The sequence below is a fragment of the Arachis ipaensis genome, chromosome B05, assembly GCF_000816755.2.
Source record: "Arachis ipaensis cultivar K30076 chromosome B05, Araip1.1, whole genome shotgun sequence".
NCBI lineage: Eukaryota > Viridiplantae > Streptophyta > Magnoliopsida > Fabales > Fabaceae > Arachis > Arachis ipaensis.
In genome coordinates this window covers 11,299,748-11,325,578 of record NC_029789.2, presented here as the reverse complement: position 1 = coordinate 11,325,578, position 25,831 = coordinate 11,299,748, and the positions used below count along the sequence as shown (strand labels likewise).

At 36.4% G+C, this 25,831-nt stretch overlaps 4 protein-coding genes across 6 annotated transcripts; 1 reads left to right on the top strand and 3 right to left on the bottom strand.

The window, feature by feature from the left end:
• On the bottom strand, positions 3,083–8,132 carry LOC110271758. Of its 2 annotated transcripts, none has more exons than XM_021123033.1 (3): positions 7,578–8,132; positions 7,404–7,505; positions 3,083–3,311 (listed from the first exon to the last, which is right to left on the bottom strand). In XM_021123033.1, the coding sequence occupies exons 1-3, from the start codon at positions 7,703–7,705 to the stop codon at positions 3,206–3,208; spliced, it is 336 nt and encodes a 111-aa protein (XP_020978692.1). In that variant the 5' UTR covers positions 7,706–8,132; the 3' UTR covers positions 3,083–3,205. The 2 variants fall into 2 exon arrangements, with proteins under 2 accessions (XP_020978692.1, XP_020978693.1); XM_021123034.1 differs by lacking the exon at positions 3,083–3,311 and adding an exon at positions 6,680–7,325.
• On the top strand, positions 11,353–13,581 carry LOC107642904 (lipid phosphate phosphatase epsilon 1, chloroplastic). Of its 2 annotated transcripts, XM_016346409.2 has the most exons (4): positions 11,356–11,833; positions 12,026–12,251; positions 12,628–12,701; positions 13,228–13,581. In XM_016346409.2, exons 1-4 carry the CDS (start codon positions 11,477–11,479, stop codon positions 13,450–13,452), a joined length of 882 nt encoding a protein of 293 aa, XP_016201895.1. In that variant the 5' UTR covers positions 11,356–11,476; the 3' UTR covers positions 13,453–13,581. The 2 variants fall into 2 exon arrangements, with proteins under 2 accessions (XP_020978691.1, XP_016201895.1); XM_021123032.1 differs by lacking the exon at positions 12,628–12,701 and having other exon boundaries at positions 11,353–11,833.
• Positions 14,321–16,498, bottom strand: LOC107642903 (mannan endo-1,4-beta-mannosidase 7). Its single transcript, XM_016346408.2, has 5 exons — positions 16,038–16,498; positions 15,758–15,952; positions 15,511–15,633; positions 15,166–15,371; positions 14,321–15,081 (listed from the first exon to the last, which is right to left on the bottom strand). The coding sequence occupies exons 1-5, from the start codon at positions 16,371–16,373 to the stop codon at positions 14,613–14,615; spliced, it is 1,329 nt and encodes a 442-aa protein (XP_016201894.1). The 5' UTR covers positions 16,374–16,498; the 3' UTR covers positions 14,321–14,612.
• LOC107642902 lies at positions 20,306–24,528 on the bottom strand. Its single transcript, XM_016346405.2, has 4 exons — positions 24,035–24,528; positions 22,717–23,406; positions 21,998–22,432; positions 20,306–20,867 (listed from the first exon to the last, which is right to left on the bottom strand). Exons 2-4 carry the CDS (start codon positions 23,402–23,404, stop codon positions 20,680–20,682), a joined length of 1,311 nt encoding a protein of 436 aa, XP_016201891.1. The 5' UTR covers positions 23,405–23,406; positions 24,035–24,528; the 3' UTR covers positions 20,306–20,679.

Genomic DNA, 25,831 nt, shown 5'->3' with positions numbered 1-25,831 from the left:
ATGGGTTTATTTGGGGCCATCACAGTAATAGAAGGGGAGCTCATATAGTGAGGTGGAAAAAGATTCAAAATCATAAATATAGAGGGGGCCTTGGCTTTCGAGATCTGAGTATTATTAATGAGGCTTTTATTCTCAAACGAGGATAGAATTTGATTAATGATTCGAACTCTTTATGGGAAAAGGTTATGATTGGTATATATGGTCATGGAGATAATCTACTGCAGTGTTGTACTTCAAAAAACGGGGACTCTCCCTTATGAAAAAGTATGTGTAAACTTTGGCCAATTCTGATCCAGAATGTTGGGCACATAATTGGCGATGGGGAGAAGATTAATTTTTGGAGTGATGATTGGATGGAACAGGGAATCAAGTTACAGGATTGGGCTTCTCCTATGAGGACTCAGGAGGAAATCAACTGGTCTTTTAATAAATATATAGATTCTAATGGGAAGTAGGATGTGAATAGACTTAACATCCTCCTACCAAATGACATGGTTACCAAAATTCTCAAATGCTCTCCACCACGAACAGAGGAAGGGGAAGATTTGCTGATGTGGAGACTAAATCCTAAAGGAGAATTCACTATCAAACATACATATAGTAATCTGGCTCAACAGCAATAAGAGGAAGTCCTGATTTGGAAGAAAATTTGGGAATGAAAAGGGGTACAGAAAATTAAGATATTTGCCTGGCAGTTGGTCCATAATGGTTTATTAACCTTATCTAGAACTGCTAGATGGAAACAGGAGAATAATCCCAATTATATGAATTGTAATGTGGAAGCTGAGTCCCCTCTCCATGCGGTGAGGGATTGTCCGAAGGCTTCTATCATTTGGATGGCGTGCATTAAATTGCAATATACCTAAAGTTTCTTCTCATTAAATTTGAGATACTGGATCCTATTTAATATGTCCATAAGGGTTGAGAGGGACCAGAATTTGAAATGGAAGGACGTTTTTATGACGACAATTTGGATGATATGAAAGTTCAGAAATGAATAATTACACTATAATAAGGAACATCAAGAGAAAGTCAAATTATTAAGAATCAGGAGGATAATGGAGGAGAACAAGATCATCGTTAATGGGACTCATAGGGAAGACCATAAAAGAAATAGAATGATCTCTTGAAAAATTCTTCCGGAGAATTAGTACAAACTAAACATTGATAGGGTTTTCAGAGAAAATCTTGGGCCAACGAGTTGTACTGGATTTTTAAGGAATGAAAATGGTGGTTGGGTGTGGGAATTTGCTAGAAGATTAGATAATGCAAAGGTCATAGAAGCTGAAATTAACGCTATAAAAGTGGGGCTAGAAATTGTTTGGAGTAAAGAAACCAAATTTTTAATAGTGGAATCGGATTCTCAAGAAATGGACGAGCTTATCAAAATCTCTCTTATGCGTCATCCAACTCTTTCTCGTCCTCTACAAAGAATACGGATTAATATTAACTCTAACTACTAACGATTAAATTTTAAATTCTAAACATTCATGTATTAATTTAAAATACTGATTAATATTAATAAAAAGAGTAATTACCCAAATCAGTCTCCAATAATTTTAAAAGCGGACATTTTAGTCTACAAAAAAAATTAATTCACAAATCAATCCCTAAGATTTTATTCCGGCAGACAAATCAGTTTCCAGTTCATTTTCCGGCAGAATAATTATCCAAATTAGTCCCCAAGAATTTTAAAAACGGATATTTTAGTCCCCAAAAAAATTAATACACAAATCAATCCCCAATGTTTTTCTCCATTAGACATAACAGTCCTCCGTCTAAAAAAAATAAATAAAATTATTGTTATTATTATTATTATATTGTACCATAATTTTTTGTATTTTTTAGACAAAAATAATAACAAATTTATTCATTAGATTTTTATGCATGTATTTATATAATATTCTGAATAAATGACCATTTGTACCCATGAAAGATGAAAACGCTGACATATGTACCCGTACTAAATCGAAACTAAACTTGTACCCACGGAAGATGCACTATGTGTGACAAAAGTACCCTGTCTTTGGAGGGTTGGAGTGCCACGTAGGGTACTTTTGTCACACGGAGGGCATCTTATATGGGTACAAGTTCCAACCACACAATCAAACAACACAGTCATTAATTCAGCACCAAGGTTTATTCTCAAATGTAGCACGCCAGGACAAACACAGGCAAGACAGACAAGGAAAGCACAAGTAGGTAACAGTTACAGCAAATAGTCAAAGTAGCAGTTATGAACAGTTTAGCAATTAGGCAAACCAAAACAAGTTCAAACCCAAGCAAAGCATACAAATGCATATGATGCATGCCTGTCCTATGGCTGATGAGGCTCATCTGTTGGTTATCCAGCCAACCCGACAAGTCTGAATTGTACTTAGACTGTCCCCCGACGTGCATCCCCAAGAGTCTATGCATAACTTTTTCTCAAATAATCAATATTACTCAATGGGGGTAACATTCCCGGGAATTTATATAGTGCCCGGTCACACACTTACATCGTAGGGTCAACAGAGTATCGAGTTTTCAACCTGGTACACGTGGTGGCAAGCCACGGAACTTAATCCAGGGAACCTCGTATCTCAGATATTTCAAATTCATAAGCCATATAAATAATTCAAAGATCATATCTCAACATTCTTAACATCATAATCATTCATCATTCCAAACCTCATTTCCAACTTCATTCAAAAACCATATTTCAGAGAAAATTCTCAATCATCCTTCTTTCTATTTCGTTCACTAACAATTCTCAATCCAAAACATAACTCTTCCTTTGATAAATGAGGTAGTTTTAAATCATATAATACTTAAACCTTTTTTTTAAAATAACTACTTTCAATGAAGTTTCTAATTTTATAAAATTTCGGCAGCATCTCCTCTAAAACTCGGATACTGCCGCCCTTTTTGGGTCCCATCCAAACATTTCTCAAACCATTTCTAAATTTCAATCACTTTCCAGAGTTGAACCAGCTCCCATATCAAATTATTCTCAAATCAGACCAACTCAAAATCAAACCGCTTTAACTCCAAACCAAGAAAAACCACTTTTCATAATAATTAAGTAAATAACTTTTCAAACCTATTTTTTTTATCAACAACCGTACTTCACTCAAGCAATCAAGCAACCAATAAATCAGTCTAACAAACCATCACATTCACAAGACAAATATAATCACAAAAGTATATCTTCCTGCGTCAATATCTATTTATAAAAACTCTGTAATATAAAATAGAATTTAAGAAAAACCCCTACCTTGACTCGTCGAAACCATAACTCAAAACGCGCCAACAAAACCGTTTCTCTTAACCCGAAATCAACAGCAACCGCAAACTCAGTCTCTGATCATTTTCGCAGCACTCACAGCAACTTAAAAGCGACATGCACCGCTCAAAACACGACCCTACGTTACCAGAACCTCAGAGTTTATAACCAAACATAACAGAATATTAACACGGGTTTCTGGAACATAAATACTTACCGAACTAAGAAAATAAAACAGCGGCGGTCGCTGAACCGGTTTGGCGGCAGCTCCGGCAGCCACCTCGAACGGCAGCGGTGACCAAAACTCTGGCAACGACGACTGAAACAAACATACATCGATGATTGAGCTCTCGGAAATTCAAAGGAAACAAAAACCAACTTAAAACCTTACCAGCGGTAGATCTCGGTGGCAGCAGAGGTGTTCTCCGGCGGCAGAAGCGGCGGTAACCCCGATGGCGGCGCTGACAACGACGGCTCCCTCCGGTGACTACCTAACCACGGCGACGGCAAGGAAGCCATGGCAGCGGCGGCAACAAGCTCCTCTCCCGCGGGCTCCTTCTCTCTCCTGCGTTTGGCTCGGCGGCAACGGAGATCTCTTCTCCTTTTTCTACCCGCGACCAGCCTTGACGGTGACGGACCCAGAGGCGGCGACGACCATTCGCGCAGCAGCAGCAGCCCGCGATGATGACGATGGTGGCGCAGCGTGGTGGCGGCGCGACGAATGGTGGCGACGGCGCAGGTGACACGACGGAGGCGGTGCGAACAGCTCCTCCTCCCCTCCCTCTCTCACGGGTCTTCCTCTTCTCTTCCTCGGCGGCGCGATGACAGATCCGACAGCGGTGACGCGACGCAGCGGCTCCCACGCGACACTCTCCTTCTCTCTCAGATCTCCTCTCTCCTCTGCCAGCAGCGGCGGCGACGGTGGCAGTGACACCCACCGCGCCGCCTCACTCTTCTCCCCCCTCTCCTTCCTTCCTCGGTTCCCATCCTTCTTTAAAATCAAATTCTCTAATTGAATTTATAAGATAATAAGATTAATTTTCTTTATTTCTAAAACTTGAAGTATTAAATCATAGAAATATCAATTATTTGAATTAAATCACATAAATATTCTTGTCATCCAATAACTACTAATTTTGAAATTTAAATATAGCAAATAATTCAATAATTATAAAATTAGGTAAAATTCTAATTAATTATCAAAACCTGATTTAATTTTTGATTTAATTAGCTTTAATAAAAGAATTCCTAAAGATAAAATTTCTAATGAATTGAAATTAATTTATAATAAGATTTATTCGAAAATTCTGGGTCTTACATCCTACCCACCTTATAAAAATTTTCGTCCTCGAAAATTGATACAAAATAAAAGAGATTTTTATATCACTTCAAATACCAGAATTTTCATATAGCATAAAAACTTAAAGGGTATAAGTATGATGTGAAATAGAAATTACAAGATAGGCTTGATGTACAAGATGATATGTTTCGACATGTAATGGTAAAGTAAGGTGGAAAAAGTTTATAAAATAAGCCGGGGTTAAAACGATGTGCTTAATGTCCGTTTACTGATCTCATACCAACTTCAGAGATTCAACTATTCAAACTTCAACATAACTTATCTCCACTATTCTCAACCGTACTTCATTGAGTAACTCATCCGAAGGTTTTCAACCTCGTCAACACTTCGCAAATCTTAATGGTCACAAACCCAACATCAACAAAATTCTTTCACATGAAATAAGGTTCCACAACTCCCTGCAACGTCGTACACTTACGAATTTCACCTTTTGCGTTCACCAAACCTGTCCTAAAGGACTAATGTGTCGTTTACTAAGTCTAACGGTTACACAAGATACCAAAACTAATCTCGAGTATATTCAGAACGATAATAAACCATGAAAAAGAAAGAAAAGCGACAAGGGCCGCGTTCGCGAGAATTTGAAAGAATAAATGCAATTGCAGGTAAACAAGGATGCTCAAGCAATGAAGTTTGCTAGAAAGGAATCAATTGATAATTTCAAGGATAACCCTTGGATAAAAAAAAAATTCAATAGGACCAATAAGAAGAAAATCTGCGTATTAGTTTTTAACATATCCAAGCTGAGTCGAAAAAATATGAGATTTCATAGAAAAGAAATGATTAAAGATTATGCTGACGAGGATAAAATTCGTATAAATTCAAGAGGATGCATAAGATTGCAACTAAATAACGATTTACAGGCACGAGAGAATGTTCTGGAAAGAAAATCTTTTTGCATCTAAATAGGAAATTTGAATTTCACGGTTTCAAATCACTCAAGTATTAAGAATTATGTGTTACGCTAGAACAGATTTAAGATCGAATAAAAGGATACAAAATTTATGAAGAAATGTATAAATAATAACAATGATGGATAATCAAATCTGGTTCCAAAAAGAATTGAAACAGGGAGCGAAAAAGATAATAAATCGAAGAATAAGCAACACACGCATCATGTGGCATGATTAAAGCACCTAACTTCAGTGTAAACTAATCAAGAAATAACATTTGACGTTTGTCAAAGAATTAAAGACCGTTGTCATGCGAAACAAGTTCAAAACCAACTCAAAGAAAAAAAACTCATGATTCGAAGAGAGAAATATGAGCAACATCAGGGTAGAGGTTCCAAATGATTTCAAGTGAATAATCAGGATTATAATCAAACAGAAATATATATATATATATATAAGAATGAATAAGTATCGCTAGGAACAGAGTCGAATCATATTCTAAAAGGAAAAATCTAGAACAAGGAATTCCAACGTAACCAATAAAAGAGAAAACGGTGTATTAAGCTACGCGACACGAACAAAATTATACGTCAAAATGGAACTAACTTCAAAAATTAATTTCTAACGTTCCCAGAACCCGTGAACCGCATCGCTTATTAATTCCACTTTGTCCATGATAACCCATTAACTTTACCGTACACATAAGCCATCAACATTAAGCTGGCCAGACTTAATATCAACAGATATGCAATAGTAAGCTAACAGCGTTAATCAAAAGACAGTCATGTGCATAAAACTCTGATTCTCGTCATTCGGACAAGACCTATAACATGACAGACACTCAGAGTATGCAATTGAAGCATAATCGGTCCATTTCTCAGGCTCTACAGGAAAGACCGCTCTGATACCATAATGTAACACCCTCACTATCAGTAGTCACGCTTCCGGCTACGCCACTCTGATAGCAAGAAGTATTACGACTACTTTACATACTAAATAATAAAATAGGAGCCTGTGACTCGACATTGTATCGCTGATCACTTTATAAATCGGAAATACATACTTCATCTAAAATAAACAAGCAGGCATAGATTCATATACAAGACTCCTTACATAATAACTTTATATTATACATATAAAACATAGTAACAATTCTCAATCCAAAACATAACTCTTCCTTTGATAAATGAGGTAGTTTTAAATCATATAATACTTAAACCTTTTTTTTTTAAAATAACTACTTTCAATGAAGTTTCTAATTTTATAAAATTTCGGCAGCATCTCCTCTAAAACTCGGATACTGCCACCCTTTTTGGGTCCCATCCAAACATTTCTCAAACCATTTCTAAATTTCAATCACTTTCCAGAGTTGAACCAGCTCCCATATCAAATTATTCTCAAATCAGACCAACTCAAAATCAAACCGCTTTAACTCCAAACCAAGAAAAACCAATTTTCATAATAATTAAGTAAATAACTTTTCAAACCTATTTTTTATCAACAACCGTACTTCACTCAAGCAATCAAGCAACCAATAAATCAGTCTAACAAACCATCACATTCACAAGACAAATATAATCACAAAAGTATATCTTCCTGCGTCAATATCTATTTATAACAACTCTGTAATATAAAATAGAATTTAAGAAAAACCCCTACCTCGACTCGTCGAAACCATAACTCAAAACGCGCCAACGAAACCGTTTCTCTTAACCCGAAATCAACAGCAACCGCAAACTCAGTCTCTGATCATTTTCGCAGCACTCACAGCAACTTAAAAGCGACATGCACCGCTCAAAACACGACCCTACGTTACCAGAACCTCAGAGTTTATAACCAAACATAACAGAATATTAACACGATTTTCCGGAACATAAATACTTACCGAACTAAGAAAATGAAACAGCGGCGGTCGCTGAACCGGTTTGGCGGCAGCTCCGGCAGCCACCTCGAACGGAAGCGGCGATCAGAACTCCGGCAACGGCGACTGAAACAAACATACAGCGATGATTGAGCTCCCGGAAATTCAAAGGAAACAAAAACCAACTTAAAACCTTACCAGCGGTAGATCTCGGTGCCGGCAGAGGTGTTCTCCGGCGGCAGAAGCGGCGGTAACCCCGATGGCGGCGCTGACAACGACGGCTCCCTCCGGTGACTACCTAACCACGGCGACGGCAAGGAAGCCATGGCAGCGGCGGCAACAAGCTCCTCTCCCACGGGCTCCTTCTCTCTCTTGCGTTTGGCTCAGCGGCAACGGAGATCTCTTCTCCTTTTTCTACCCGCGACCAGCCTTGACGGTGACGGACCCAGAGGCGGCGACGACCATTCGCTCAGCAGCAGCAGCCTGCGATGATGACGATGGTGGCGCAGCGTGGTGGCGGCGCGACGAATGGTGGCGACGGTGCAGGTGACACGACGGAGGCGGTGCGAACAGCTCCTCCTCCCCTCCCTCTCTCACGGGTCTTCCTCTTCTCTTCCTCGGTGGCGCGATGACAGATCCGACAGCGGTGACGCGACGCAGCGGCTCCCACGCAACACTCTCCTTCTCTCTCAGATCTCCTCTCTCCTCTGCCAGCAGCGGCGGCGACGATGGCAGTGACACCCACCGCGCCGCCTCACTTATGCAATTATTTCAAAAATTTGGTTTTTTGAATTTGAAAACCCTAAAGCCGTCCTAGCCACGGAGAGCCACTACATCCGCGCCGTACAACCTCGTCCGGGACACAATCAGAAAAAAAGACTGACAAAATGGTGCTTCAATAAAAGTATGAGAGTAAGTACTCCTGGTACTCTATAATCTATCTATGTCTAATGTAAGGCGGGGTAAAGTTAGGCAATCTCATGTTGGAAAAGATCCACAGATTTGGAATAGGGAGGCGTATCTCCGATTGGAGAGTGAATCATTCACAATTTTTGTGGATAATTTACCTGGCAATGTTTCGAAGAATGAATTGTTTCATATGTTCAAGTGGACAGAAAGGATAAATGACATCTATTTGGCACATAAGGAGAAATATGGCCGGATCCATCTGTTTACTTTTATCAGGTATACTACAAAAGGAGGTGCATTAAAGGCCATCAAGGAGATGAATGGAATGCAATTAAGGAACAAAGAGATCTTTGTGGGTGAGGCTAAGTACAGGAGGAGCATTGATGTCCGGGGAAAAATCACTACACACGATGAAGATGTCAGTGAGTCTTCTGATGGAAAACAAGAAAAAATCAAAGAAAATAATATTGAGTTGAACGAGAAAGAGAGAGTTGTCTTGGAACACCATAGAAGTGAAGAACTAGGAATTCAAAGGGAACCGTTGGAGGTGGGATGGGATGCGGTGGTAATGATGCCACATGAGCTACGGGAGGCAGAGCATGATAAGGATAGAAAGGTATTTGCTGTTGAGAATTTGGATGAGTGGCATGAGGGTTTTTTGAAAACGCGAACGGATAATCCTTTGATATATCCGGCAGTTATGGTGAGTGCAGAATCTATGGGATCTCAAACAATTAGCAACGAAGCAATCTCTGAAAGAACTGAGACTTGGAAATACGGGGATAAACGGAAAGAAGGGGTTGATCTGGTGTTGAACAAAAGTTTAGTTGGGGATGAGTTGAAGCATATAAGGCTTAATATGTTAGTGGCGTGTGGCGGCGAACTGGCTGTGTGGTGCGACAGAGAGTACGTTATTGTGCGTTTTAAAAGGGCCTCCTTGCTGGCTGCTACAGTCAACGGTTACGAGAGGAGCGTGGCTAGTCATGGAGTTCGCGGGGTTGATGACACGGTGAACAGCGCCGATGAGGCAAATCTGGGAGTAGTGTGGAAGTCAGCGGCTAGTGGCAGAGGTGATAATGTCCGCGCTGAACTTGATGGGGGTGGAGGGCAGGGAGGAGCATGAAGCCCCTTATACACCCAACGAGCAGAATCAAGCCAGAAAAGAGATTGGCGGAGGTGCGGAAAATTGTTCGAGCAGCACATTGGAAAAAAATATTCCACCAAGTGTAGTTAATGAGATCCATGCTAGTTTGGATGAGAGTGGTAAGCAGCATGTTAGCATATGTTTGATGAGGGGTGATGCAGTGCAAGATTCAGATTTAGAGGATGAGAATACAGTGGTGCAGAAAATTGGGTTGGATGATGAAAGGGTTGTAAGGAACTTGGAAGATTCGGAGGACTCGGAGCAGGATGCAAACGGTGAAACTAATCAAGATGAACACGGAGGAAGTTGGGATAAAGATATGGTTGAAAATAGGGCTGCTTAGAATCTGGCTGTCGAATCAGGAGCTATTTTATATGACGAGGATGAGAATATTATGGCTATTCTCCAAACTCAGAATGAAGTATTGGCACAAAAAAGAAGGCAAGTAAAACAAAAAGAGAAAGCAAGAAGGTGCCGCCCTAAAAACCGAAATAAGGTGTGTAATAAAATTTTTAAATGATTTTAGTTTGTGGAATATGAGGGGTTTATGGGGTGTTGGAAAGTGAAAAATGGTAAAAAAATTTAAGAGTAAAAATAATGTGAATATATTATGATTGATAGAGATAAAGAAGGAGGTGATTTCTAAGTTTGATGTAGTGCAATTTTGGGGTAATGATGCGGTGAGTTTGGAATTTGTGGGATCGAAAGGTGCTTCTGGAGGTTTATTAATAATATAGGATGTTATGATGTTTAGTTGAGTAATTGTTATAAAGGGGAGAGATGATTGTGTATAGAAGGGGAATTGACAAACAATAATTTTATTTGTGCTGTTTACTTGGTGTATGGTGTGCATACAAGGGAAGAGAAGCTTGCTGTGTGGGAATAGTTGAGTTTTTTATCTGAAATATGTCAGGTTCTTCTTTGCTACATGGGTATCTTCAATGAGGTTGTGCAGTTGGAAGAAAGAAAAGGTGTTAGTGTGTTAACAGCTTTATCGAACTGGTGGATATAGAGCTGAATGATCGTAAGTTTACGTGGTTCAAGGGGTCAATCGTGCAGTCAAATTAATATAATATTGGTGAGTTTGGTTTCATTGTTATCATTTGGAGCATTTGGTTGAAAAGGAATGACAGAATTTTCAGGAATCAAGAATCAAGTGTTGCAAGAGTAGTTAACAGGTCGATTAAGAGTTATAAAGAGTAGAGTGATATTTGATCTTTTGGGTTGTTGATGGCTTTTGTCGAAGATGATTAGGAATTGGTTTATTTTATCTGTTTAGTACTTTTCTGTTGAGACGTTGATGCTCCACTTTGTTGTGTTGAGTTTAGTCATCAATAATGTATTTAATGGCGTGAAATTTCATCTAATGATAAAAAATCACTCATTTTCTTTTGCTGGCTAAGTGCTGGCCGCTGGCCCCTAAATTTTTTCTTATTTTTATTAGGCCTATAATCTGCCCTATTATTATTATTATTATTTGGTACAATATTATTATGTAATTATTAATAATAATAATAATAATAATAATAATTTTATTTTATTTTTTTGACAGAGGACTGTTATGTCTAAAAGAGAAAAACATTGGAGATTGGTCTGTGTATTAATTTTTTTTGGGATTAAAATGTCTATTTTTAAAATTCTTGGGGACTGATCTGGGTAATTACTCTGCCAGAAAATAAACTGGGGACTGATTTATCTATTAGAGTAAAACCTTGAGATTGATTCGTGTATTAATTTTTCTTAGAAACTAAAATGTCTATTTTTAAAATTCGTGGGAACTGATATCGACCCGACGAGTTCGACCCGTTTTGCCACCCCTACATGTTAGCTAAATTTTAATTTAGTTTAGGGGATTAATTTAATTAATTAAAAGACAGGTACCTGTTTGGATTTTGGGGTATTCACACCCTATTTGGACTTTTCTGAACCTATCAATGAACAAGGCCATTGTGTGTTCCTAGATTACCTTCCTTCGTTTAATAGCAGCTTCTTGTGATGGCTCGTCTTCTCTTCCCAACATTGCAGCTCCGCAATACCCTCTCACATGGCGCTACTACCCACAACCACCGCCCTTTCCCACAATCTTTCTTCCCATCTCCCGAGAACCACTTTGCTTAGACACACACACCCATTCAAGAAAAACACTTCATTTGCCCTCACGTTTTCAGCTTCAAGATCAGTTCTTTTTGGCGGGGCTGTTACCAGGACACACTTTCTTGGAGGAAATAAAATCTGGGTATCGTCCAACACCATGAATGAATTCACACAACCTTCTGCTTTCAGAGATAGAGAGAGGGATGATATCAAGCAAGTGTTCGAACAAGAATCATTCATCGATGGCTCAACTGAGGTTCAGCCCAACATTTTGTTCCGTGACATAGAACCCAGGCTCAATCGATTGGTTTGTTATTCTTCCTAACCTCCTCCAATAATTTTCTTGGTAATTCGTATGGTTTTGGGTGATTCAACCAATTGTAAAGGACAAGAAACTTGTTTTATCCTGTCTCGAGGTTTGGTTATTGAGGATGATTTAACATTATAAGTTATAGTTCTATAAGATAATGGATATTGTAATGTTGTTTCTTGTTTGCAGAGCAAGTGGATAGTAGCTGTTTCTTTTGGTGGTTTCATTCTTTGGAGCCATGATATCGAAGAAGCCTTGTGGATTTTTGCAGGGTCTATTCTGAATTCGTTCCTCTCTGTTTTGCTAAAAAATATACTGAACCAGGAACGTCCTTCAGCCCTGAAATCTGACCCTGGGATGCCATCTACGCACGCACAATCCATATTCTTTGTTGTCTTTTTCTTTATTTTCTCAAGTGATTCCTCTTACTGATATTTTTCTTTCCTGTCACACTTGTATGCCTGGTTTATGCATTTTGTATCGCTTGTTAATTTTGATATTGATAATAGATCAAAGAATTTACATAGGCTTGTAGTATGCTTAGTAAGTGCATCTCTAGCGTATATTGTCTTTAAATTTTGTATATTGTTAACATTTGAAGTGGCTAATTCTATGCCTTTGTGGTTTTTGTATTGACTTCATGAAATGAATAGTTCCATTATCTTTATGGAAGATTCAAAATTGAAGAATTTTTTTCAATATATATATATGCCATTCTATCTACTTTTCAAAGCATAAACTATGTACTGATTCACTATAAACATGTGTTTGTTTCTCTTATCATGCTGCAGCTGTAGAATTGCTTGGGCTAAATGTTTACAGCATTGTCCTCAGTGGACTGTACTTGACATGTGGTTCTTATTTTGTAAGTATATTGTATTTCCGTTTGGCAATATAGTTCATACTCTGATTATTGGTGCGCCTTTTTTCTGTTCATAATGATTACACTTATTACCATATTCATTAACTCTTTCCATTAGGTGCATCAAGTAGATGACTTGATATAATTGTTCATGTTATTGATCCAATCCGTTCCATAATTACTGAATAATATTCTAGACTTACTCATGACACTGAGGTCTGCCTTTTGTCTAGTTGATGACTTATGTCATGTTATTGTTTCCATATTGCAATGATCTCAACGAAGGAAAGCATATAAGCTTGGAAACCTTCAGTATATGTATTCAAACATTGTATTATTTGCATTTATATTCAGAATGCACAAACATATTTATCCATTGACACTTGTAAAGAACTTTTTAAAATATGAATTTATCTAATATAAGCTATTCATATGAATTAGCATTGAAATATCCGAGTTTTACTGTAATGATGGCAACTAATATTTTTGGTATCTTGAGTTTCTGATGCATGTTCTTGTGTGTTTCCAGTCGTACCTAAGGGTATCACAACAACTTCATACAATGAACCAGGTGGTTGTTGGGGCTACAATTGGTTCCATTATGTCTCTTGTGTGGTATTGGCTATGGAATGCTTTTATTCAGGATGCATATCAATCCTCTTTGTTTGTTAGGATCATTGGTTTATCGGGTTCTATAGGAATTTGCATTTGTTTTGTTGTATTTGTGATCCGTCATTGGCTTAAAGATGACTAAAACCACACTAAACCTGTTGTAGCATTGCACTAAATTGTGTTGGTTAATGAAATATCATTTTGTATATCAAGATTGAAGTATTTGTTATATACCAGCAGAAGCAATGAGGGCAATACTTAGTTGTTTATCAAGATTGAACCTCTTCAGATAGGACAATACTAGTTAGAAGCAATGAGTATTAATCCAAAAGCTACTGAATTATTGCCACTACATTATGATGAGTTTATTGACAAGTAGGGGACTAGCAGTATACTTAAATCGTTTCGAAATGTGTGAATGTTGTTATTATGTGATTTATTTTCTTAAACTTATTGGCTTGATTAATGGGGAGGGACCTGAATAATTTAGATAAGGTTATTGTTCAAATATCAGTGTTGTTTAGATACCAAAAATACACTTCTTGATTAGTACATACTAACATTGACTGAAGTGCGTAATTAAGGTGTGAAACACATGAGTCATGACCTTTGTGGTACATGTGCAAGGATTTAGTTGCTCAGCTTCAGAATGATGAGACCAAGTCCAAAAAACATTTAAAAGAGAGTCCAAAATTCAACAACATTTATTCAAAGTTGGTATCCAATCAAAGTCACATAAAAGCTTTCTCATCACTTTAGGTGCGTCACTGGTTGTGTGCAGTCAGGACAAGGTGCAGTCAGGACAAGGTGATGCTACTTCTGCTGTAATATTAAGTTCTGTTGTAAGTTGTAACCTAGTCAATCGAAAAAAATGGCTTCTTTTTGTTTAGTTTTGTTGAAATCCTAAAACCATAAAAATATGCATCTCCATTTTACCACTACTTTCACTTCTCCATGTTTGTATTTTTATCCTTTCAAATATGGCAATGCCTAAGACTAAGAAGCAACAATAAACTGCAAAACTAACATCAGTGTTACATTTATATCTCATGGTTTTGCTTAAGAAGCAAGTACAAGCCATTTAAAACATCAAGAACCACTTAAGTATTATACAGGAGAAGCAGAAACGACCAAAACCAGAGTTGTATAACATATACCTAACTAGTTTAACCCTCCTGGATGGACAGCATTCCGATTCTGATTCATCTCTAAGAGAGAAACCAATTCAACAAACCAAATCCTTAAAACATGTCCCATAGAAAACACTGAAATCCACATTAAACCGTTGAATATGCGTTTCCACTAATTCAATAACTGAGGCAATTCCATTCTTGAACTTCCACCCCCATTTCCACCAGACCTTCTGTTTCCCCTGGCCCTCTTCCACCGCCGCATATTCGCAAGCCTCCCAAGAATCCTGCGAATAAGGTACAGCCTGTGATTCTGCCGAGCAATCATGTTTGCAGTAGAAGAACGCTGCCCCAGCATTATGCCATAACCATCTTGGAATGACTCCATTCCTTCCGTGAGAAGCTGCCAGAAGAGTGCTCCTGCTGCCGGTCCTCCTCTCTTGGCGGAAGCCAATATCTTGTAGAACACGGTACTGAAAAGCTGGTCCCTTTGGTAGGTGTTGTAACCTGAGTCCTTGAACGATTTTCCAAATTCTGCCACAAGTATTGGCTTCCTCAGAGCATACTGCGCGTCTATGAAGTGAGCATTGAGCCAGTTGTTCAAGAATGAGAGTTGATACTGCTCATTCGAATTGGATACCCTTTCCATGCACAAAAAGATGAAACAGTTATGTGGATAGTGTAATGTGATTCATGAACTTGTATGTTTTTGTTTAGTTAGTTACCATTGGTCGGGGTAACAGTGAACGGTTGCAAAGTCAATGCCAGGGATGCGGTTATTTGCAATGAAATCTGTGCCAATATTGAAGCCAGCAGGGTTCATTCTCTTCCTTTGGGGTGTTGATTGACCATAGAAGCCTTCAAGACCAGCCTCCAATAAGTGGTTCCTGTCTATGGACTTCACTAAGGAAGCCATTTCCGTGATCCAAGCCTGTAATAGCGGAATTAAAGTCAAAGTAGTTAGCTCATCAAGTTCCCATGAAATTGGCCCGTGATTTGTTATTTCACTTTTGAAGAAGCCCTATCAATGAGGCCAAAGTCAAAAGAGAAAAAGAAAAAAAGTATTTGACCTGAATAGTCCTGCCTGAAGGATCTGAAGTGCACCTGGGTTCATTCATGAGTTCCCAGGCCATGATTGTTGGATCATCCTTGTAATGAATACCGGTAAAACTGTTGTATCTGTTAAGAACAGTCTGTGCAAGATAATTCACACAAATCCAATGTAAAATTAGAATAAACAAAAAATAAGTACAATGAGGAATTCAGCATGATAGCATGCACATACAAGTTTAACCAACACAAAGACATAACAACCACCTTGACATGGTTTGCATAGTAACCCTTAACAAGAGGGCTCCTGAAGAAATCATCGTCTGATGTAAGGTACAGCCCTTTACTTCTGGCCCAGTTCACATACTGCTTCTTCCCTCCAAAGCTCTCATAGTTGTTCACCAAACTCAGTATCAGCTTCATACCATACTTCCTAGCCTCATATATAACAAAATCTAACCCCTTCAAAGCCAAACACAAGATGTAATGTACTGAACCAATTAGAAGGAAAATTTTCAACTTGTTTGGTTTCTGGTCACTACTTTACCTTAAACATTTGTTCATTGTAGAATCCGGGAGCATATTGTAAGGGTCTATAACCACCATCGCTGAAAGCCCAAGTTCTAGCAACTGTGAGGCCATGGCTTGTTGCTTCATGGAATGCTGAAGAGACCTTGTACCTCTGAGATGGATCTGAAGCTGCATACATAAGCCAATAAGCATTGAAGCCATTTGCATAAAAAGGCTTCCCATTCAGCACAAAGTGGATGCCTCTTGTTCTTACAAAACCATCCCCTGCAGCTTCCACAGTAGTAGTGCCATCATGAACATGGTCATGAACCAAAACGGCCAAAAGAATAACTAACACTAAATGCTTCATCATCTTCTTGGCTCAATCTCAATCTCAATCTCTGACACTCTTTGAAAAGTGTATAGAGGCTTCTCTTCTTGCTGTTTGTATGCTTTCTTAATATAGAAAAAGATGAGCTAAGAGAGAAAAAAAAAAAAAAAAAGCGAAATTTCACCTCTTTACACTTTAGTGCTAGTTGCTGGACCCATCAATATGGGGAAACGACGTTTGTCTATTTTTGCATTATTATTATTACTCCGATTAAGTTAATTCGGGATATGAGAAACTATTTGAAATTTATAATTATGCCTGCCTATTATGAGTTGATATGGTTTTGCTATGCAAGCTGAAATGATCCCTTGTGAAGAGTCTTTACTCTTTTAGTGTGAACAAAGGAAATGAAAGGAAAAAACAATGCATGATAGGTAAAAACATTGTTACTAGAAAGACTAGGGAACACTGAAAATTTGACAGTATGCAGATTAAAGGTAAACTAAGTGATACGTGCTTCAAATGTTCGTGATATGAAGAGTTCAAGAGTTATTTAGAAGATATTTTAGTTTATATTTTTAGAATATGTTATTTAATGTATTTTTATTTTTGTTTATTTAATTACTAGATTGGGCCTTATGTTTATGGGCTTTAGGGTTTTCTTTGTTTTAACCTAATAAGAGGTTATAAATACCTCATTAGCTATTGTAGTCGGAGAATAGAATGATTTAGAGGTTTTAAACCTTTTTTGGTTTCGTGATGAAACCATGGTGTGGACAATTGAGGTTGAGGAGTCCCTCTCTTGTTGCATCGGGGAATTGGTTAGAAGGTTGAGGAGTCCCTTCGAATCAATTTCCAAACCATGGCGTTGACAAGTTAGGTTGAGGAGTCCCTTTCTTGTTGCGTCAAGAAATTGGGTAGAAGTAGAGTGATTCTCTTTGTACTCAATTTCAACTTATCTTTTTTGTTCTTATTTTAATTTCAATGTATCTTTTTATTCAGTTTGAATCCTTATTTTCTTATTTATCCTTTTAAATCCGTATCACTAAGTAACTATAGGGAAAATGTACATACAGTATTCATCTCATAATCACCACCGACAAATAAATAAATAAACGGTATGGTATGATTTATGAGAAGCAGGTAACCTATCCCCCGCGCTTTTTTATTAAACCAGAGTTCATGAAAGAGAACACCGACGAACAACTTTTGCCATCAAAAGTAACAAAACAAAACGAGTGGAAGCGCAATTTCTTATGGAGCGCATTGCATTAAGTTCTCGCAAGAAAAATATTCACGTTAACTGTCTTATTATTACTGGAATATTTATTTAACACGCTCCAAGAAGAATGATCGAACAAATCACCACAAGAGCATAGTCTGCTGCAATCACATGGCATGCGCCTACTCACTACACAACTTAAACTTATCCACAAGAGTGGGAATTAAGAATTCAGAAAAAAATTCCAAAAGAAGTATTTTGTGTGTAATAAGTATATTAAGAATCCACCACGCGGCATAGCTTCGTTAACATTACGAAATTGGAGCAAATTAAAGCATCTGCATCACCATGTACGTACTAATAACTGGTCCTGCTTTGCTTGCAGGTCCACTATTGATTGAGAGTCTCTACCTGTCCCACCCATTTCCCACCGCCATCATTCTAAGCATGGATAATATAATAATAATTAGAGTATATATTTAAATAGGTCTTTGAAATTTTGCATCCAACATTTTTGTCTTCAAACAAAATTTATTAAGTTGAGGTCTTTGAACTTTTCAAAAATAAAATGTATAAGTTCTTGCGTCACACTTTTAAGGACTTAGAGTAAAGTATCGTTTTTGTCTCCAACGTTTGGGTAAATCTTATTTTTGTCTCTAACGTTTAAATCGTTCTATTTGTATCTCTAACGTTTGTAAAAGTGATTTAATATTATCCTGCCATTAATTACACATCATAAACGCTTTAGTTTGAGTTTTAAAAATCTCTTCTTGAAGTTAGACTACAAATCTCTGGGATAGAATCGTGATTTACTCCAAAAAATAGTTCATCAAATGTTGAAACTAATTCCTACAACATTTACATAATTCACTTTTCTAGGGACATAATTGAATCTAAACACAAATAGTGGGTATAATATTAAAATCGAGCACATCCAAGTGAGACCTAATTGAGAATGAATACATTCAAGTAAGAATAATTGAAAAATATAATCTGATTTGTTAGTATAATTGATAGTATGATAATATTGAATCACTTTTATAAACGTTAAGGATACAAATAGGATGATTTAAACGTTAGGGACACAAATAGAACTTATCCCAAACTTTAGAAATAAAAACGATACTTTTCTCTTTGTTTAAATAGAAACAATAAATCTAACTAAAATAAAGACTTATATGTTAACTTTTTAATAAAATTTTCTTAACGACAAATGTTCAATGCAAAATTTTTAAAAAATTTATCTAAATATATACTGTAATAATTATTAACTTGTAATTGGCTCTGGCCTTGTGAATAAAATAATATCTAGATTTAAAGCGCGCGTTGTGCGAAAAAATATAATGGACATACAATTTATAAAATATATAAAGTAATTTAAAATTTAATAATTATAAAATTAAAAAATTTATAGATAAATTAAATTTTAAATAAAATTGTAAAAATATTTAATTTAAATTTATTTATTTAATTTTATATTATTATTTTTATTTTGTCTTTTAAGTAGTAATTTTTTTAGATTACATTAAATACTATAGCACAAATATAAAATTATTAGATGAAATGCAAATTTGAATATAAGAAATGAACATTCAATTTTCTAGTTTTACTTTTCATGACTTATGATAATACTATATTTTTAACAATATTACAACTAAATAATATTTAAAAAATATAAATTGTTGAAAAAAATTGATATATGAATGATATAATTAATGAATATAACTAGATAAAAAATAAAAAAAACCTAAAAAAAATTGTAAAAGTATAGTATTTTAAGAATTTATCACTTAATATATATGTTTAATAAAGTAAAAAAAATTCTAGTCATCAATCAAATTCTTCAAATAATTGTGCAAAATATTAGTAAGAATGAAGGAAAAAAGAACAAGAAAAATGAGATTATATTAAAAAAAAAGAGATAAAAGAGATGTAAACTGAATATTAATTTATACAGTAAACATAAGGCGTGAGAATGAAATAAATAATAAATTATATTTTATTATTCAATTTATATCTATTGAAAGAAAATAACATTTACATTAAAATTATATAATATTCTATATAAAAATAAAAAATAAGAGAATATAAAAATTATAAAGTAATCTAACAAATAATAAATATTATAAAAATAAAAAAAATCTTAAGTTATAATAACGAGTTATATAAGAAGTAAAAATAAAATAATTAAAAAATAATTCAATTAAAATTAAAATAATTTAAAAATTAATTAAATAAATAGTAAATAAGCTATGTCAATTAATTATTTAAATTGATGTGATAAAATATTAAAAATAAAAAAATGTATTAGAAGACTATTTTAAATGAATTTTAACGACTCTCAACTACTAAATTATCATTTAATTTTAATGACTCTCATTGTGAAGTAATTAATCAGCCATAAATTTTCACTATATTATAAACAGATGGCGTTGTGTTGTGCGTGCGCCGTGATGAGAAATGATAGATTCACGTTGGATTGCGTGATTTGCCCTTTAGTCACGACTACGTCCAGACAATACCAACTTGGATGGATGCAGCCGTAAGAAACCTTTCCTGGTTCTTTAAAAAAAATAAAAAAAAATAACAAGGAATATTACTTATGAACCCTGTTACAGGCATATGAAAACATCATGCATCCATGCTACCTGCGTTTTATTTACTATCTTCCACATCGATTTACGTGGCAACTTCTTAATCAAGATTCTCATCCTGCATGTGGACATGAGAACCCAAAAAGTGTTGTATTTGTGACGCTGAAGGTTCTTACTATATCAACTTAAACGCTAAAGTAGACAACAACCCCAGTGGGAGGAGCTATCATAAAGAATCTTATAACCGGTTTGTGACAGATGTATAAGATAACCAAGTATTTGCACGTCCACAGAATTTCCATGAACGCATGACTGAGCTACGGAAACACTGCACTAAATTTCCTACCAAGAACTCTGCATCGGAAAGAACTAATTCTTTGTATTATTTTGTACCATGCACATCACTCTGTGCTTGCCGGAAAATTTGAATTGATCAAAATATAAGTTGCCACACAGTGGCATGTAACTTTTTATTTTTCCTCTTCTAACATGACACACAAGTGTAGTTAGTGATGATGATGATGATGTGTATTTACTTGGCGGCTGCATCCTCATGTTCAGCAACCACATCAAGGTCTGCAGAGGAGGATGACCCTTTACTTGTTGGGAGATAAGACCATGCTATTGCTGCAGAACCAAGCACAATCGCACTAGTAATAGAGCTCCATACCCATCTCTTCATCCTTCTCCTCCTCCGTTGCCTATCACGCCGTCCCAACTCTGGACAAGACACAAATAACACGACACGATTATAATGCAATCTAAACAAACGGAACCATGCAAATTAGCAGGAAATAAAGTATTCATGCAAAACAGCAGTTATTTCCATGAATGCATGTAAACAGGACAGTATTTTCATATGTTGTGGAAACCAGATATCCTTTTATCAGTGGAGCTGCCACTAGGGCAACAGCCCATTTCACATCCATTACAATCTTTAGAAAATTGATTCGTTAGAAGTTAAAGTGTTTCAATCAATGATAGTTTTCTTAACTATAGCAGCTAAGATTTTAAACTCTTAATCCTTGATGTAACAAACGCCAAAAAGGCATCACATCACATCACATCTCTAAATATTAACTTTACCCAGCTTAGTGATTAAGCAAACATTACTGAAACAAGTCTATTATTCCTTGCACCTAATATTCAGAAGGAATCACAATACCTATACAGAAAGCCCGAGGAAAATATATACAAGTTTGAGATATCACCTAACTACAATAGTATAAAGGGCTTTCAGTGCAAGCCTTGCAATATTCATGCACATCAAGGGTTGTATATAGTATTAACAAGTAGAAATCCACCCAAAAAGAACAAGAACTAAAACAACTGTGATATCGCTCAATACAGACCTAAAGCTATGAGCTCAAAGTTTCATTTATCTCAGCATTAAATTGATCACATTCCCAAATAATGCAGCTTTATTCCCCTTCGTATTCTAATAATTCCACTTTTGTTTGGTGGTAAACGGGAAAAGGGGGGGAGTTATCCTAAAACTGATCCTAAACCGCTAATCACTATTTGTTGTCTGCAAAATAAACACATCGACAGTTGAAGCACACCATGGATGCATGATTCTCAGACTGTTAATAAAACCAACATTCGACAGACAATCCCGCTCAACAACCAATAGACAATTCTCACTCAATACAGGTGCTATGTCCATCGAAATCTTTCTTGAACATGCATAATTGTCAAACTCAAAGTAAAGCATGATAATTGTGCTTTGATGAAATGTAAAATGACTAGCCACACTAGCACCAGCAACAGATATTCTTGCAGGAAGAAAAAAATGAGTATGTTCACTTCATCAAAACTATCAAAGACCAAATATAAGACGTAAGTCTCACCTATCGCTTCCTGGTTCCTCTGAACCATCTCCCTATTCATGGTCTCATAACATCGGAGGCGTTCCAACAGCCGAGCAATCTCGAAGTTCTTTAAATCTAGTTGAGCTTCCATCTGTGCTTCAACTTCAGCCCTGGCCATTCCTCTCCCAATGGAGTTTGATATGAATCTTGCAACATGAACTTGTTGACATAGATCTTCCATGGGATCAGAATTCAGCTGGTCAGCCCCAGCAACAGCAGTAAGATTTGCAGGCAAAACAATTCCTGCACTATATAAGCCTTGCCTAATTCTCTCATATTGGCTTTTCATGCTGTTAAGGGACTCTTCAGTTTGCTTCCGCTTCTCTATCTCCATCAATAGACTCAACCTCATTTCACGTAATTCAGCTTCAAAATCAATTGTAGAATTTTGAGTTCCACCTTCAGAAGATAGTTCTGCAGAAAGAAAAGAGACAAGTAAGCGCTTCTCCAACATGAATGAAGAATTTCCAAGACCTTCACTACAAGCAATACTAAACCACTATTTGTCAACTATTTTCAAGGTGTATGAAATATACCATACTATGGATAATTCCGTGATATAATTAGGATATTCCGCCCACTGTAGTAAGTGGCATAAGTTGAAAATTGGGGGACAAGTGCGAAAAACAAACAAGGCTCTTATTGCTTGTGTATGTTTCATTGCAACAGAAATTGACAGAAAACTAAACCCAAATTACCTTCCCAAGCATCAAAAAACTCCCCAGGACTGCTGTACTTCATAGACAGTTCTGCCCCAGCATTATCTTCAACATCTGTAATACTTGCAAAACTCATTGATTCATTTGGATCGAAGAAATCTTCAATCTCTAAACCTCTTTGTGAATTCATTGTTGGTACCTGTAAATCATTTGTAATGCTACTACTCCCACTTTCCCTGTGTCCAGTCCCAAAGTCACCATTATTGCTGCTATCGAATTCAAAGTGATAAACAGTGTCACCGAGCTCCTCTTTAACAGCTTCAGGATTTTTATAAGGAACTTGGAAGTCACCAGCTGAACTTACAATCACCATATCTGAGCTCTTACCATTAGGCTTTTCACAATCATGGAGAACATTCTGCTCAGCCAGTATGCTGGCCTCTGAAGTGCTCTTGAGGAGGCGCGGCCCACGTCGCTTATGGTTAATGATGTATGGTGATGGAGGAAAGGAAGAGGGTGCATCCGGAAGTGGCGTCACCTCAGGAGTGGCATAAAGAGCTGGTTTTAATGGAGGACGAGTAGCCTTTTTTTTCTTAGGGGGCGCACTAGCATTCCTCCCCTTCTGTGAGTTTGGCAGAGGCATCGAATTCGAAGCAGATCTGTCAACAGGTCTGGAACCTCCAGGCTCTAACAACCTATCCAATGCTATGGCACTAAAGGTCGGCATGGCTGCAAAAATGTCATAGAAACAACATAAACGCAAATATTATTTAAGATTTCAATTAAGTATCAATTTCAAATAGTTATCTTTCCATAATATCCCTACTACAACAGCTAAAATTACACAGATGATTGAATATAACCTAAATTAATGAAACCTTTTGCTTATTTCCTTTTTTTTTTTAAAAAGGGGATCGTTTCGCTCCCCCAAACACCACAATATGTACAGATATTGGGATTCAAGTTATGAAAACAGCAAACGGCGAAATCCTCAAATAAGCTGACTCGATGCGTAGTCTCCAAGCATGGGAAAATTATGCTTCCTTGCGGGTCTTTTTATATTTTTTATTTTCAAATCAGGAGAGAGATTCCATAAGCAATTTTATGTGGCATTCAACAAAACATAATAATTATTCCACAGAGGGAGCATGAAGGAAAACTAGCACAGCTAAATCCAAAAAAGAAAAAAGGAAACAAACCAAAAACAAAATATTCCTTTTTATCTAAGAGATAACGCTAGTAAACAAGGATAATAAAACAGAAAGAGTATCGCGAGTATTCAAAGGAATTGCACCAGAAAACACGGTTCAAAATTCAAATCAATAAGGCGGTAGGGAGAAGAGGGGAGAGGGATTACCTGGGGAGCGGAGTTGGAAGAAGAAGAAAGAGGAAAATGCGAAGGGAAAAGAGGGAAAAGCGTATTTAAGTTAAGACGACAACGTATAACCTCTTCTCCAAGACAGAACGAAATCGACTATTTCTTCGTGTTGTGCGTGTGCCTCTTCTTTTATTTTTTTAATTATTAAAAGAAAATTAGAATAGCAATGACCGCCTCTCCCTCGTTTCGGTATTTTCTCTCTCTTTCTGAGATGAATGAAATTTTGGGATTCCTTTTCCTCCGCAACTCTTTCGCAGCTACGGGCACCTCATTCTCTATTTCTCTCCCACTCTCTTCTTTTCCCTCTATTCTTAGCCTTCTCTTTTTTCTCCTTTTTTTTTTATTCTAAAAACAAATTAGGGTTTCATCTTCGGTGGGTCCAAGCGCTCAACATCGAAGGGGTTGCGTAAGGGCTATTATTGACATTTCCTTGTGTTCAACCTCCGTAATGTACCACATCCTCCTATTATATTGGAGAATGCTTTTATAACATCTATGTAATTATATACTAAGTATTTGTTTGGACGCTATTATTCTGTTAAAAAAAAATTTTTTAATAAAAAATATTTTTTTATTTTTTAGCGTGTTTGACAAATTTCTAATAATAAAAATAAAAGCATTAGAAAAATAAAAAAATATTTTTTTTGAGAAGCTGTAATTTACATCTTTTTCTAAAATATCTTTTTTCTTTAAAAAAAAAATGTTTATCATATAATAAATAAACAAAAAAATATTTTTATATTATTATACCCAAAGATAATTGACAGATAAAAAAATCTTTTTGTATGAGATATCCAAACATAAAATTACTCCATAAAATTTTTTAAAAAAAGATAATTTGAAAAAAGATATTTTTTTAGAAGTTCACCCAAACAAGTCCATTGTTTGCATTAAAGATATTGAAGTCTAACTCTCTATCTTCCAGAGCTAGGTTAGGAGCAGTAGTTTGGAGATGATAGTGTGGATGAGGTTTAGTAAGACCTTTCCATTTTATAATGGAGTTTAGCTTTTAAATTTGAATATAAATATCTTAAGGGTCGCGGCAAGATATTGAAGCGGATCCAGGGCTTTTTGGAGGAGGACAAAAGAAGAGACGAGTGCGGATCCCTTTTTAAGCCGCGGAGACAAGTCGTTTTCGTGTGGCATTTCGAATTTTGAACGTCAGATAAGGTCAATGCATACGATTTGTTTGTTGCATTTGAACATAAAACCGGGAAATTTCTCAACTAATTATAGCTCATGAATTTATATTTCTTTCTTTATGATATTTTTTGCACAGTTAGAATATTTACTATGGAACGTAGTAATTAATTTTTTTGCTGCTTTGTAAATACTTTAAAAGGTGAAATACTAATATGAAATTTTTAAATTTTTACGTACATAAGAGTTTATACTATCGACTTTTAGGTTTAATGATTTATTAATTATTACTACATGAATTTCTTTTGGCAATATATAATATATAAATATTTTAAAGTGGAGAGATGGGAATAGGAGGTGTGTGGTGCGTGACAGTGAGTGGGAGGGGGAGTTCGTTATGGGTGGAAAATGCCAAATGTACGGACCATACCAGCTGTGCTACTGGCACAAAACATGGTCTCCTGACTCTCCTCTAACCCTCTTTGCACATGAGAGGTAATTTAGAAGCAAAATCTTTAGATGGCCGTAAATATATAACCTTACCCTTATTTATAATATAAAAAATGTTGAAGGATATCAGAACCGGTAATTAACACGATCAATGATCGTACAACTGAGTCAATTCCGTTCGCTCAT